A 16,746-nucleotide genomic window follows, 5' to 3' on the forward strand; every position below is an offset into this window, starting at 1 on the left:
GTTCCGACACTCAGCTGCCGATTTGGCAAAATGACTTTTGCACATGGCTCAGCTTTCGCGAGTAGGCCGCCCAATCGACCTGCCTTAAGGGCCAAGTAGAATAAGTGTTTGTATAAAAGTGCCTGACGAGCCTTTTATATCGATATATATATATATATATATATATATATATATATATATATATATATATATATATATATATATATATATATATATATATATATATATATATATATATATATATATATATATATGTGAGTGTGGGTTTGAGCCTGATCAGTACCTTCTTAATAAATAGAAATTATCGCGGTAGTAGATTTAATTAACTAAGATCTATTCTCCGATCGTAAATTGTTGAGAGCACGAAATGTGCCTCAAACTCATAAAACGGTCGTAAACGATAGGCGTTCCTGAGGTGTTTATTCATTAAATAATAATATAATATTTTTTAATACTGTTATATATATATATATATATATATATATATATATATATATATATATATAATATTAAAGATGTAGAATAAGAAAGATGTTTCCCGAGACTGAGGGTTTCCTACTTGCCATTCAGGATCAGGTTATTCCAATTATTCCAACTAAAAATTACCTGAAATATATTGTTAAAGATCCTCAAGTCCAAAATGACAAATGCCGATATGGATGTCAAGCCTAAGAAACCATCCAACATCTTACCGGTGGCTGCCAGGCATTTGTCGGTACTGATTATAAAGAACGTCGTGACTCAGTAGGAAAGATTATCCACCAAGAACTAGCTAACAAACTGGGACTTCTCCAAACCGACCATCTTCCTTATTATCAATACGTCCCTGATAGAATGCTTGAAAATGACAACTACAAGCTATACTGGGACCGCACTGTGCTTACAGACCAACCAGTGGCCCATAATAGACCCGATCTCATACTAGTTAATAAAATTACTAGGCAAACAACACTTATTGATGTGGCGATACCTAACACCAATAATTTACGTGTTAAATACAACGAAAAGATCGCCAAGTACAGAGATCTAGAAATACAAATCAGGAGACAATGGAGAATGGAAAGTACCCAGACGATACCTATTATTCTTTCTACCACTGGAGTCATCCCGAAGAGCCTCCTAGAAAACATAAAAAAGCTGGGTCTAAATGAACATCTATATAAGATTATGCAGAAAGCTGTGTTACTTTCGACGTCCAGATGCGTACGAAAATTTTTGGGAGATACACCGACATACCAAGTCACCTAGGACTCGATAACATGGAAAGAGTCCCACCAGAGCTCAATCCTTTTGATACCGTAGGTATCTGGGATGAGTGAATTTTCCCCTTAGAGGGAGTGTGAGCCGTATGGCTAAATCTGGATAATATTAATAATATTTTAATACTAATATATTTAGCAAAAAAACAATTAAAACTTTCACGGCTAATGTTATGTAATTATATTATATTAATAAAAATAAGAATTTTACCATTAACAATTTTGTAAATAAGAATACCTTATCTCTTTGGATATTTTTCAATACTAATCTTCGCGTTTAATCACTTTACTAGAAAACCTGGAATTCATATCCGAAGGTACTATTCGTTGCAAGATAATTAGGATGGAATTCCCCAGATTTTTAATAATATAATGGGTGTGCTTTGGCCACGTGCCTCGTTTGTTCAGTTTATATTCGAAACTTAACTTAAAAGGGTGAATTTATTACGAACGAAAACAATTTTTTTGTTTAGTACGTGCGCGTTTTTGATCGCATGTAATTTACGGCTCGTCGGTGTGTCCAACCGCTAATTATTAACCCTCAAGATGACTCGGATTCCGAAGTTGATCCTATTTATTTTGAATTTGAATAGTTTTCTAATCGTAACTATATATAAGGTAAGTAATAATAGTTGTAATCGTAAGGTATTAAAGGGGAAAGGCGCAAAATGTCGCCTGTCAAAATGTTCAATGTGTTTTAAATGTATCCATTTTTTTTTCAAATCCTGAGAAAACTAAACAGCATTTTTGAAAAATTTAAAGGCAGAATGAAATATTTTTTAGAATAAATAAAAAGTTTCTTTTGCATGCAATATTTTCAATTAAAAATTATACTATATTTTCTCTTTTATTTTCACCCCTGTTACATAACATATTAAAATAAACATTGTAGAAGTTTTCAGGGACTTTCTGCCCTGAGTAATAATGTAATCTTTCATTCTGCATTTAAATTTTTCAAAAATATTTATTAGTTTTCTCCGGATTCGAAAATAATGGATACATTTAAAACACATTGGAAATTTTGCCAGGCGACATTTGGTGCCTTTTTCCTTAATTAAATAAATGTATCTTTTACAAATGGCAAGAAACTTTTTATTTTTGAATAAAATAAATAAGTTTTATTAAAAAATACAATTTACATAAGTACAATTTAAAAAATATATTTATTTAGTTCAAATAAATGTTTCAATCATATACTCTACGACACTGGTCGTTCATCTCTAACCATTCAAAATACCCCCGTAATAGGATTATAAGATATTGTATTCCTTCAGATATAAGGTGGGTTAGTCGAAAACGTCTTAAACCGTCAGTTTTAGCATTGAATTTCCTATCCTCTCTGTATTTCAGTTTTCTAATTAGTGTTAAACTTGTAGTGAGCTATCAACAAATTGTGAACCGACTGTAGTGTAGATTTTTTTGGTGAGCCTGCTCCGACATTTAACCATCTAAAATCGGTTAAACGCCTTAGCACGCCTTTTTTTCCTACTTCGCGTGTAAATTGCATATATTTTGTTTTAACTATATTTAAGGTAAGCTTATTGAACTGAAATCAATTCTGAATGGTAACAAAGTCTGCTTTGGTTTTTTGTTTTAAATTACCCATGTATTTGCATCATAGAAAATAGCTGTGCCATGTGCAAAGTTTATTATCCTCTAATATTTAGACTGAATAGATCATTGATATAGGTATTGAACAGAATTGGTCCTAAGACTGTTCCCTGCGGGACAATATATTTCTTTGCCAGATTTGAATAGTGGTTTAATAATTCCAGTTTTTAAAATATCTGGAAAAATGCCTAAATTAAAACATGTATTTATTATGTATGTTAAGTGTTTTGAAATCTGTTTTGTTATTTCTTTTAAAGTTTCAGATCTAATATTATCATGTCCTGGTGACTTTTTATTTTTTAAAGATTTTATTATTTCTTCAACCTCATTTTCAGTCGTTGGAAATAGGTACATAGTATTATTTATTTCCAATATATTTTCTCGAAATTCAGTTCGCACCGTAATCGTTTCTGCATGTCGTTTTCCCAAATCGTTATAATAGTTTACAAATGGATTTGATATATCTCTTTTATTAGGTAGTATTTCATCATTTTGTGTTTTTATAAGTTTTACGTTTGTTTTTGAAGTTGTTTCTCCACAGAACACAGTTACACATCTCCATAAGTTTTTTGACATATTTTGTTAGCATTTATTACCCCTTCTGCATAAGCTTTTTTAGCTTGTTGAATACATTTTGCTACATTATTTTTATTTATTTTGTATCTGTTCGGTAAATTATTATCATCGGGATGAGTTTTTAACGATCTGAATAAATTATTTTTTTCATTTAACGATTTAAGTAACAGTGGTGTTATCCATGGTTTTTTATATTTTCCTTTTTGTTTATTTTTATTTTGTTAGTATTTAAGTTTATGTAATTTTTTAGTTTTGCAATGAACCATTCCATGTTTTTATTAAAATCTTTTTCAGAGTAAACCAAAAACCAATTTTCTCGTTTTAAATCTGACTTTAGTTTTGTGTAATTGATAAAATACTCAAACATTTTGGATTACGTGTCAATTATATTTATGTTATTGAAATTATTAATGCTGAGTGCTATGGGTGAATGATCAGTAATATTATATCTAAAGATATAAGATGTAATATTATTCTTAAAGTTTGAAGAACATTTGACAAATAAATGATCCAGATAAGTTCTACTTACTGGACGTGTATATTCGTTTATATATGGTATAAATCCATATTCACTCATTATGCTTGTATACTCCTCCACGAATTCTTCATTACAGTCTAAAAGATTAATGTTTATATCACCTACAAAATATGAACATCTATTAATATTATTTAAATAATACATTCAATTATTATTAAATGTTATTGGACAAGTACTGGATGATCTATACAGAGCTGTTAAAATAATCTTCTTTTTGTTAAATAAAATTTCTAGTTCAATTAGTTTTGTTACTGTTATACCTATTATTTTATATTTATGGTTAATATACTTTTTTACATAAATCATTACACCATCCTTTTTGTTATAATATATTCCTGAATTTGAAATAAATCCAAATTCTTTTGTTTAAAAGTTTCCGTTAAAATTACAAAATCGAAATCTCATTTACATTCAGATAAAAAAATTATAAAGATATCAACATTTTTTGACAGCTTCTTATATTCATGTGCATAATATTAAAAGGTTGTATTAAATTATTAATTAAGCCATTAAAGTTTGTGATTGACTCTATTATGCACGATTTTTTATCAACTACTTCATATTTTTGAATAAATTCATCCATATTTATAAAAAATAGTGAATTGATTTCAACAGTTAAATAAAAATGTTAAAATTTGTTATTCTAAAGAATAGTAATATTTTTCAAACAAATATTAAAATATAATTTTCGTGTGAAAACAAAATCCAAGACAAATAATAAATGTCCATACGTTAATCACTCTCCAACAGTGCATGACTATGCAATATGACTTGAATATTTTTACTTGCTTAGTTATTGCTTTGCAATTATGATACCTAATCCCAATTTCCTCAGTAACAGCTGGTAGACTAAAGAATGTCATTTTCATTTGTGGGGATACACAAAGCATATAAATATATTTTTAGGTTTCCAGTGAGCAAAAAAAGTATAATATCTATAAGTTGCAAAGTCAAAAAGTAGTGTTACTGTTTCTGGACTAAAAATATTGAGTCTTACTTTATCGTGAAACAAGGATATACCTATAACCGTTATTATTACTCAATTTCTTAACACAATTTGTAACCTGATTCTTCGGTGACCTTTTTCAAGCTTTTTTCGCTAAGAGGCGTTTGGGAACAACGTGATTTTTGGTTTTATCATTTTAATTTTTGATGTCTCTGTCTCTTCTAACAACTTAACACCATCATCATTAAATACATTCCATTTGGGTATGTTAAAACTTTAAATTTTGATAAAATTGTAGTGAAGTGTAGAAGTGTACAGAACTGACGACTTTAAATTAAAATTTTATATGTTACTAAAAAATCATCAATGACAGATAAACCAATATTTTGACATAATAATTTGTATTTTAAAATAACTTTTCAACCTGAAAAAAAAAGTGACAAATACATTGCAATCACAATAATTTGTGGTTAATTGTAAAAACTGTAATAACTGAAATATAAAGATGACTGAAACATAGAGCAAATGTAAAGAAAAAGACAGGTAAAATTTGAGTATAAATAAAAAATATATTACAAATTATACACATAAACAATTTTCAATTAGGATATTTAATGAAAGTTTAATGAAATAATAAAATAATGATACAACAATAATTCTCACCCAAAAATGTAAACTAAATGCAAAATTTTATAACACAATAACAAACACAAGCAACATAATATATTACGTAGATATAGATTATTTATCAATATATCACAATGATCTATAAACTGTCATGGTTCATTTACCGAAAATTACATCAATGTTTTAAAATGTGCTGTATGATTTGGAACCATTAGAAATTAAATTCACCAACGAGTCAGTTTTTTGAGGAGGCATTGGTTCATCTTTTAACAAATACTGAATTTCTTCTAAAGTCTTGCCTTTTGTCTCAGGAATATATACATAAGTAAATATACATATAACAATACTACAACAAGTAAATAAGTAAAACGGTACGTGTAACCCATATGAGTGAGTTAACCACTGGTAAAGCTGAAGACTGACGATAGATCCTGTTACATACATTAAATCAGAAATGGCCATTCCCATAGCTTTCATTCTTGTAGAGAATATCTCAGCGGTCAATACAATTGGCACAATTCCCATTCCCACTTTAAAACATGCAGCATATAACATTACAGCTACAATAGGAAGCCAACTGGCAGCTGTGACATCATATCCCAACATCTTTAAATGAAAGTAGATAGCTAGAGCACCTAAACAAAGCGCTGTTGTTAATAGAGATACAATTAAAAGACATCTTCTTCCGTATTTGTCAACTTGTAGTGAGGATACGTATGCAGCCAAAAACATAAAAAAAGCAAAAATTATAGCTGCTGTAGATGAATTTATATAAATAGACCCAGCAGCTTCTAAAATCACATGTAAGTTCATTAAAATAACACTTATAGCACACAAGTGTTGTCCCGCATCTAAAATGGCCATAATCGTTATTGCTTTTCTATTTGCTTTTACTAAAAATAGGTCAAGTAGTCTTCCTTTTTCTGTTTTTTGACGTGCAACAGCTTTAGTTATGTCTGCCAGCTCCTGTTCTATGTTCTTACCGGGCCTAAAGAATTCCAAAGATTTTTTACCTTCATCTTTTTTATTTGTATATAACAAATAATATGGTGTCTCTGGCATAAAAGGAAAAACCAATAATTCGATAAATAAAACGGTGACACCTATTAAGGGTGCAACAAAAAAGGGTAGATACGGACCAACACTATAAACTAATATAAGTCCGAAAAGCATATTTAAATAAATAATACTTGACAAAAATCCTCGTATCTTGTGATCAGCGATTTCTGCTACATATATTGGAGCTGCTACAAAAGATGTATTCGCCGTCACACCAAAAATAAATCGAGCTACGAATAAAAGTGCCATATTTCGGGCCAAAGCTATTAATATCCATGAAAGAAGTGACAAACTTGCAGCTAGTAATAAAGATTTTTTTCTTCCTATTTTATCAACTAGATAAATGGTAATTGGCAATCCTAGGAAAGAGCCGACCATCAAACAGGTTTCTAACCATTCTGCTTCAAATTTTGTAGTTTTAATATGACTGTCAGGACTTATGAGATATGGAATAATAGGAGCAGTCCACCCATAACACATTCCATCGGAAATTGCAAAGAGAGTACCTAAAAATACAAAGATTTAGTTATCATTAAATAGTATCTAAAATTATAGTACAACAATATATATATATATATATATATATATATATATATATATATATATATATATATATATATATATATATATATAATAGAATAATAATAATAATATATAATATATATAATAGAAAGAGGTTAATGCGAGTTTTTAGTAAAATAAAGCTAGAAGGTATCGGCATAGTTCGCAACAGAGAAATAAAATATAATAAAATATGTGTATAAGATGGAAGGCAGGAGGTATACTGTATATACGTCAACACGACTCTGAGGTTTCCAGAGGAACAACTAACACATCCACGGAGGAAGCTAAGCTACCTGAGGAAAGGAATGGCAAAGGTTTAGAACGTTTTAAACAACAAGAACAAGGTTAATGCCAGGTAATAAAGGTAGAAGATATCAGTTTATCCCGCAACAAAGAAATAAAATATACAAAAAATTTATGTATAAGAGAGAAGGCAGCCGTATATACGTATATGTTATTCCGTCGCGATTTTTAATTTAAAACCGCGTTTTGCTTTTGGATTTTATACTGCAGCATTAGAAAAGAAAAGAGATTGCAATTAGTTCGTCTACCTTGTAATTCATGTACAATATATAATCCTGATGTTCTTGCTACGTTAGGCATACTCAACAATTTTTAAATTTAATTGGACAAAAGGATAATCTATTTATGAATTATCTTATTACAATAATATTTTTTCGGATATTTATTTTCTCGTTGTAAAATATTTATTTAATTTATTTAATCAGTAATAAAATTTTTATATTTAGGAAATACAATGTCAACAAGCGTCATTCCTTTGAGAATGTAAACAAGTAGTGTATATAGTTATCGTGTTTTAACTATATTTCTGTCCATTTGTTCATGGCTAGCAAAATCACGTGAAAATATAAAAACTAATTACTTGAATAATATTTTCAATTTCATATATATATATATATATATATATATATATATATATATATATATATATTACATATATATTAAAATTCTGGTCCACAGAGTTAACATAAGAGTAAAAGAATTTAATATGATACTTTCATCTCAAAGAACTAAAACAATAGTAATCAGCAAAGAACAAATCAGATGTAAAATAGAAACTAATGGCATCAGTATTGAACAAGTAATGGAAATAATCTTGAAATTACACTGTCCAGCTATGGAGACCTGGACAAAGAAGTGAGAGATCAAGTACAAAAAGCAAATAGACTGACAGGATACCTCAATATCATTATATGACGAAACAGACATATTAACACTGCGATCAGGTAAAGAATTTATAAAGCCAGTGTAAGACCAATAATAATATATACCTCAGAAACAAAACCCGACATAGCTACAACACAAACGCTACTGGAAACGGCAGAGAGAGAGTACTGAGAATAATTACAAAAATACATTCAGAGATCGAAAGAATAGTGAAGACATTGGAAGAAAATGTAATAACACATAAGCAGAATAGAGGAGACACGTGCGGTCTCGCAAGACCTCGCAAAAGATGGAGTGACAACCTTTCATAGAAGTATTAATCTGCCAATGAATGAGCATAATTTCTTATAAATATGAAGAAGACATATATATATATATATATATATATATATATATATATATATATATATATATATATATATTTATATATATATATATATATATTATATTTAGCGATAAAAAATATTGTATTATATATATAGTATATATATTATTGTATTAATTGCTTATAAATAGATATATATATTTTCTAAGTTTAAAGTCTCAAAAAAGGTTTAGGAACAAAGAGTGTAATGGTTTGTTCACGTCAAATGTAGAGATGAGAACTATGTGGGACGAAGGATGGAGCTGTTAGAAGTTGAGGGAAAGAGAGCTGAAAAAGAAAAAGTTGAAGAAGAAGAAGATAAAGAAAGATTGAAAGCAAAATCAATATGTCGATGATGATAACAAGATCTAAAAAGACTAACACAACTGGAAAACAACGTAAAATAAAAATAATAAACCATCAATTTACAACAAATATCGACAGAGAATGTATCAACTAATTAATAATTTCCAGTGTACTTATATATATTTTTATGAAATAAAATTATTTTTGACATTATTTTAAAACTTATTAAAAAGCTCGTTATGGTTAACTCTTGTCTATAAATTATGTCCTTTAAACAAACATTTAAATTATTCATTTCTAGCAGCAGCGGTTGGATGATTTTTGTTAAATGGATTGTCGTATACATTTTTATAAATTATATTTTTATATCATTCGAGTTCAGCGACACTTATAGTTTAAATGACATAGATAGCGAGGCTCAAGGTGTCTTATAAAACTTGATTTATTTTTAATAATCATTGTTGTTTGAATAAGCAAATTAATAATATTTATCAGTATATGTAACTGCTCACATTGGCCAAAGCTGTTCCGTTTATGTAAATATTTTCTGTTATGATCATATTATTAGTGCTTATTATTATTATGATCATATTATTAGGTACAAGATAAATAATTTTGAATTCTTGACGTGTTGATTGCAATGCCCCTATAGGTGTTTTACGCTTTCTTCCAGGATTACGGTGTCATCATCGTAACGGATATTATTCAGTATGATTAATCTATTAATTTTATTAGAACTCATTTTTCTGTTCTGCAGTGTTGTTTTGATGATGTATTCTGCATATTTGTTACACAAAATAATAGACATTACATATTTCATGACTCATTGCGAACATTGTGGTCCAATATGTATTTCAAATAATACATATGTGATACAGCTGAAATTGAATCTGAATTGCGAACAGAAATGGAATTTTAATAAATACTATATATTCATAAACCCCGTATGTTCATTTGGAATGTTGTTTTTGATTGATCGGACAAGAGATGAAAATTTTTGTTGAAGGCTTTGACCTGGATTGGACATTGGATATTGACTTTTTTCCTCTTGATTTAAGAATTTTTGCGATTTTGTCAGTAACGCCTTTGATGTAAGAAACAAAAGCTCTCGTATAATGAGGGTCTGAGTCTTTGGGTTAAAATTGAATGGGAGATTGATGACTGTGGGTGCTCTTATTATAAGTAATTATTATAAGTATTCTCTAAAGCTCCAATTGTCTCATGGTGATACGCTGTAGAGATAAGTGACTATTTGAAGCAATGCGTATTTTTCTTTAAATATTCTTGCCATAAACTTTGTGTCTAAGTCTGTTACTATTTTTCTGGGTACTCCATACCTCAAAATGAAATTGGCTCCCAATGATTTGGCTATTGTTTTAGCTTCTTTATTTTGTATTACGTATCCCTTTATATAATTGCTTAATTCGCGTTTTAATGTCAATTTATATCTGGTCCCATTGTCATTCACCTTAGTGAGTTAATTATTCTTCTTCTTTCAGTGCCTATTCGTTCCGAATATTGGCAATCATTCTGGCTATAATTATTTTATTGACTGATGCTTTAAATAGATTCGTTGTTGTTGTGGAGAACCATTTCCTCAGGTTCTTTAACCATGATATTCTCCTTCTCCCAATTCCTCGCTTTCCGAATACTTTACCCTGTAGGATTACCTTCAGTAATCTGTATTTAGTGCTGTTTCTCATTATATGTCCGAGATATTCCAACTTTCTCCTTTTAATGGTATACATCACCTCTCTTTCTTTGCCCACTCTTCGTAATACGGTCTCGTTGGTTATCTTGTCTGTCCATGATATCCTTAGAATTCGCCTGTACAGCCACATCTCGAAGGCTTCAAGTTTTTTCTCCATTGCTTCAGTTAGTGTCCAGGATTCAACTCCGTAATACAATATTGAGAAGATATAACATCGTAGGAGCCTTACTTTTATCTCCAGATTAAGATTGTGGCTTTTAAAGAGTTTGGCCATGTTATTGAATGCACTCCTAGCCTTCTCTATTCTACATTTTATTTCCTGTGAGTGATCCCATTGTTCATTTACTGTTGTTCCAAGATAGTTATACTGTTTTACTCGGTCCACTGGTCTATTATTGATAAGTAGTTGAGCGTCTCTAACTTTATTTTTGCTGATGATCATAAATTTAGTTTTTGTTATATTTACTTGAAGTCCAAATCTTTCACTTACTTCATTTACTTTGTTTATTAGTTGCTGTAAACTGTTCAAACTGTCTGCAAAAATAACGGTGTCGTCTGCATAACGGATGTTGTTTAGACGTTCTCCATTTAGAAGTATTCCATGTTCGCATTTTTCCAAGGCTTCACTAAATATTTCCTCTGAATATAGATTAAATAATATAGGTGAAAGTATACAACCTTGTCTAAGTTAATTATAACTCTTCTTAATTTTCAATCTGCTATATTTTGTTTGTCTTTTACTACGCAAACTTTTATAGCTTTTTCTTTAAAACATTTTGGATCCTTTTGTGTTTCATTAGGAATTGGTATATTCCTTATCATTTCTCATTATTATTATTTCCTTTATATTTTTCTGTGCACCCAGTTGTACCAAGTCTCCTAGTAACGCTTCCAGTGCAAACGCTGATCAAGGTTCTTGATATCTCGAGTCTCTCAACGACGCTTATTGAGATGACAATTCAAGTAGTTCTTTTGAATCTTTATGTCGTTAAGGTTCATTGGTAAAACCGAATGAAGTTAAATCCCAGTATAGGGAAATATTATTTTAGATTTTCTTTTTAAATTATATTATATTGTTCATGTATTATTGTAATAATATCTTATTAAGATGTATCTAAGAAAAGCAAGGGAATGTTATCTTTTTTAGTTAATGAAAATTAATTATTATTGCCCTGAAGAAGCCAAATTAATTCTCTTTGGCGAAAACGTTCGGCGAAACAATTCATCCTCATTAGAGTCTTTCTTGCAGATTTCCCCAATATTTAAGAGTTTACTATATATATATATATATATATATATATATATATATATATATATATATATATATATATATATATATATGTATATATATATATATGTATATATATATATATATATATATATATATATATATATATATATATATATATATATATATATATTTCGAAAGATTTCCGCGGTTAGTACAATTAAATCTAAAGCTAAGACTAAACCAGTCGTCACTCGACACTAGGGAGTAGGCAGATTGAGACCTCAGTGCCGTTTGACGCTTCTTGTATTTATATAGAACACGATACTGGTATGTCACGAGTGAGAGGAGTAGGCAGATTGAGACCCCAAACTCGAACGGAACCGTATCCATCTTGAAAATGGCTCCAAAATGGGTGCCGAAACGTCGAGCAATAAATTCTCAAAGCATTTCTTCCCGAGAACTTAGTGATTATCATTTATCTGACCGTGGGAATTTATCCGAACATTTATTAATAAATATTAAAATAGACAATATTATATGACCATAAAAAAGAGAGGCAATAGGATATTTATAGACAAAAGAAAAAAACTATTTCTGGAACCAATATTAACCCTTTATCGCATTGGAATCCATATATCGATTCACCAGTTTAGTTTTTTTTTTTTTCGACTCAAGTTCAGTATATAAACATATATGGCGCAAAGTGAACCGTACATTGATTGAGAAACTTTTTGGAGAAAAGTTTTAAAATGTAGGAGCATTGCTCCGTATGACGAAACGATCATTGATTTACAGACTATTTTTGTGATGTTATCTCTTGGAATTAGAGATCAAACGTTTTAAAAGTAAGTCACTATTTTTTTTATTTATTTCCAGCATAACTGGTCCTGATTCTTTATCACCTAAGTAATATTTATCAAAAGTTTTATTTAAACTCCACAAGGAAAATTGTTCGCAAAATACAAAACAAACGAATTACAAAACGAACAATTACGAACAAAATACAAAACAAAACGTATTTTGAGAACGATTTCCAGAGTGGATTTTCCGTCCATAATTAATAATCTGTGAATAAACTTAATCTTAAAGTAAAATAATTCTACCTTATTCCCATCAAAAATAGCGAATTGCATTAAGGTGCCACAACAAAATAGCTTCAGAACCATATATAGTGATTTTACAATTCCCTTTTTGATTTTTACGTTGTTGTTTAAGTGTAGGATCGCCCTGATTGGGACTCAACATCGGCACGACATTCACCCGATCTCTCATTCACGCACAATTTTTACGCATTCTATCTACTCACTATCTCCCTCTGTTCCTCCCTGTTCATGTTCAATTTCACCCCTTCTCATTCTGCCTTATCTTCTAGCTTGCTCCTGGGTACCCTGCCTTCCTTCGGGTTGCCTTTCTTTTTATTTCTTTCTCTCCAATGTTCTCCTCACATATCTATGAACTTCTCTCCACCGCTCTGACGACCTAAGCATCTCCTCCACCAGTTCCGTGACTGATTGCACCCTACTTACTAACTCTCTCTCTCAAGCAATCACCTATCCATCTATCGCATACCAATAGAGTGTGTGAGACAATGTCCAATATTTCACAATACTATATATATATATTTCGATATTTCTGCTTTTCCAAATCTGTAAAGGTATGCCTTGAAGCAACCATGTCCTTTGAGCATCTGCGTCAGGAAGTAATCCAAACGCTGGTACTCGCAATCCATCCATCTTCTGAGAGTAGGAATCAACGACTTCGTCCACTGTGCCACCCTCCTCATCTCGTGCCATTCCTCTTGCCACACCATTATGGACCTCTTTCTTTCTTCTTTTTTTAAACGTTCTGTTGCTATGTCTTCATTTCTTTTCTCGTATATTCTTCCTCTTTCCTTTACTAGCACATGCATCGGAATACATCCGGTGATAACTTCCAACGCCTTGGCAAGGACTGTTCTGTATGCGCACGTCACCCGCAATAGACTCTTTCTATCTGCTCGGGTAAGCTGCATTCTGTACGCCTTTGTTAAAACTGCAGTACTCCAGACAGGCACAGCGTAGAGGACGATCGATTGCACAACAAAATGAAGGGCCTTCCTTTTCTCAATTTTGGGCCCTCCGATGTTGGGCATGATCCCTCCAACGCGGTGGATCTCACCGCAGCTCTTTGAGTCACTACCTTTACGTGCTCCTTCCACTTTCAGTTTTGACTAAGAGTCATCCCTAAATACCTTATGCATTTCTTTGGAACCACTCTCTTTCCTGTACATTCGAATGTTATCCCGCCCCTTTTCCTTGGTCCCTTGAGAACTATAGCCTCGCTCTTACCCGCAGCCAGTTCTAGCTCATGCATTTTCATGTTCGATCTTTATTCTTTCTGCCACTAAAAATCTTTTGCTATGTCCTCATTCACCTCGACATAACAAATTCTAGTTTCTCCCCTGTTTGTCCTTATTTTTTCAACTACTTCACATGCTTCCTCCCTACCTGCAAATTTTTCTACCGATTCGACGATGTCTTTTTCTGTGATTAGGCCATCCATGTCCCTGACTTGTTCCGCCATTTTTCTGCCTCCATCTAATTTCAGGACCACACCTTCTTGTCTGGTTTGTCTATTCTTGTTTATGACGACATCCTTTCTTTCTCCTAGCTCTTCTCTTAACTCTTTTACAAGTTCAGCATAGGGCTTGTCCTTCGGTTTTGTGATGATTACCATCCCTTTCTTTTCTGTGGCTACTATTTGCCTTTTCTTAAACGTTTTGCCGTATATCGTTGCCGTTATCTTCTTTTCTCTTGCTGCCCCCTCTAACACTTTTCTTGATTTTTCCACTCGTAGTGCTACTGGTGCTGCTATCCCTATCTTTTCTCTATCCATTTTTTCCATACGGTCGAATAGCTTCCTGGCTGCTGCCAGAAATTTAACAGCCATTGGTTTTCCCTGTCTCCTTTGTTTTAGCTTTTGTGGACAAATTGTTTTGATGTCCTCTCTCTCCCATTTTCCTCTACTATTCATGTTATTTGACACATAGTCCCAATTCCTCAATTTTTATCTTATTCCACGTATAAACCGGGGAGGTCTGGGTACCTTGCACTAAAATCCCCTTTCACTCTTGCGTCAGCAGCATCCCCTGTTACCAAGATTGCCACATCGTCCGGTGCCTCCAAAATTCCTTTTTCACAGACTTTAACATAAATCTACTCCATTCTTGATCTAATACTTCACTTATTTCCTCGGTGTTTTCTGCCGTCTCCATTTTTTATGTAGTTCCTTAATCCTTTTTTTTTTTGTAATTCTGGGTCCTCTTCAAAATTTACTTTTACCTGTGTCCCTACGCACCTCGTAGTTGTTGCTACAGTTATTTTTGTTTGCGTTCTGTAGCACTATACATTAACTCTCTAGTGTTTCTTTCCATTTCACACCAAATCTGCCGTACCTGTGCGACTCCCTACTTGATCTCATTCTTCGTATTTGCAACCGCCTTTGTAGGTTCACTAGCTTGTCGATGCATTCCTTCATTTTTGACATTCCTTTCTCTGTTTCACTTCTTTTTAAATTGATTTTACTTTCATTCTTATTTCCACCAGCTCCTATGTCTTTTTCTCAGTGCGATTTCCTTTTCTTTTCTCTGTTAATGTTGGTCGTACATTCACTCTCGTCATTACTATCCCCCGTTTCTTTTCTAATGTCATTATCCTTCACTGTTTCACCTATGTCCTCGTTTTCCCATGCGTTCTTCTCCTTTGGTTCGTCATTTTTCTTCTCCCGACTGTCTCTTTCTTTCTCTTCCGGTATTCCCGCTAGCCTCTCTTAGCCTATATCCTCCATAGACTCTCCTCCGCTAAACTTACTTTCTTTTTTATTTAATATTCTTCCATTTTTCTTTCCACGATGGTGTTACACCTTGAGGTTGGGGTGGCGATATATTAGAATGATGCATAGTCGCATATCCTATGCATATCCATTTGTTCTCAGTGGTTTTTTCCACTGGTTTTTGTATTAGTGGAGGTTTTCTCCCCGGATATAGGTTTGGGTATCAGGACGTGTATGATGGGTAGGGGTGGGTGTCGTATGATGGTTGGGAGCTTTTGCTATCACATAGGGACCGATTAGGAATTTGGGTAGTGGATAGCGGAGAGCTGCTTTATTTAGTCGTCTTTTACGACAAGCAGAAGAAGCCATGATGGTATTCTACTTGAGTGGCCCGCCTTTACACGAGGACAATGATACGAGACTAGAAGAGGTGAAAACAGATTTAGTGCGAAGTTAACTATAGATAAGAATTACAATTCTAAAAAATCATGATTTGACAAAAGTACTGCCATGGAATTGAAAGATATGGGTATCCTCTATATATGTATTTGAAAGAAGAATTTATTTTCAAAGACGTAGACCTTGGTCCAATTACTCAATAAAATCTATTTTCATCCCTTTTTAAAAAATACATTAGGATTATCGTGGCAAATATATAACAATATCTTTAACACCATTATTAACTTTTTTAAATGAACATAAACGGGTCTTTATAATTGATCTACGAAACTATTTAGTTTTTGAAATTAGGGTATTTTGAGAAGTGTAGTTTTAGAGCATATATATGTATAATTCCTAAATTAATGGTTATGACTTTTGTTATCATTATATCAGTTGTAGTTAGATTTACTCTATTAAAGGATGACAAAACTTAAAACTAATCCAAAATATTACAAAAATAATGCATATTAAAATTTCGAGTTTACGATCTCACAAATGTTCTGACAAATTCTGAC

General features: G+C 31.7%; 1 protein-coding gene across 1 annotated transcript in view; it reads right to left on the bottom strand.

The window, feature by feature from the left end:
- Window positions 1-5,479: 5,479 nt before the first annotated feature.
- LOC140443512 (facilitated trehalose transporter Tret1-like) overlaps window positions 5,480-16,746 on the bottom strand; it is a 38,534-nt gene continuing 27,267 nt past the window's right edge. The window contains exon 2 of the mRNA XM_072534823.1: window positions 5,480-7,122. Coding sequence (XP_072390924.1) covers window positions 5,741-7,122 — 1,382 coding nt within the window. The 3' untranslated portion in view covers window positions 5,480-5,740. The remainder of the gene's footprint in view (window positions 7,123-16,746) is intronic.

This window comes from Diabrotica undecimpunctata, chromosome 6 (assembly GCF_040954645.1).
Source record: "Diabrotica undecimpunctata isolate CICGRU chromosome 6, icDiaUnde3, whole genome shotgun sequence".
In the NCBI taxonomy this organism is placed as follows: domain Eukaryota; kingdom Metazoa; phylum Arthropoda; class Insecta; order Coleoptera; family Chrysomelidae; genus Diabrotica; species Diabrotica undecimpunctata.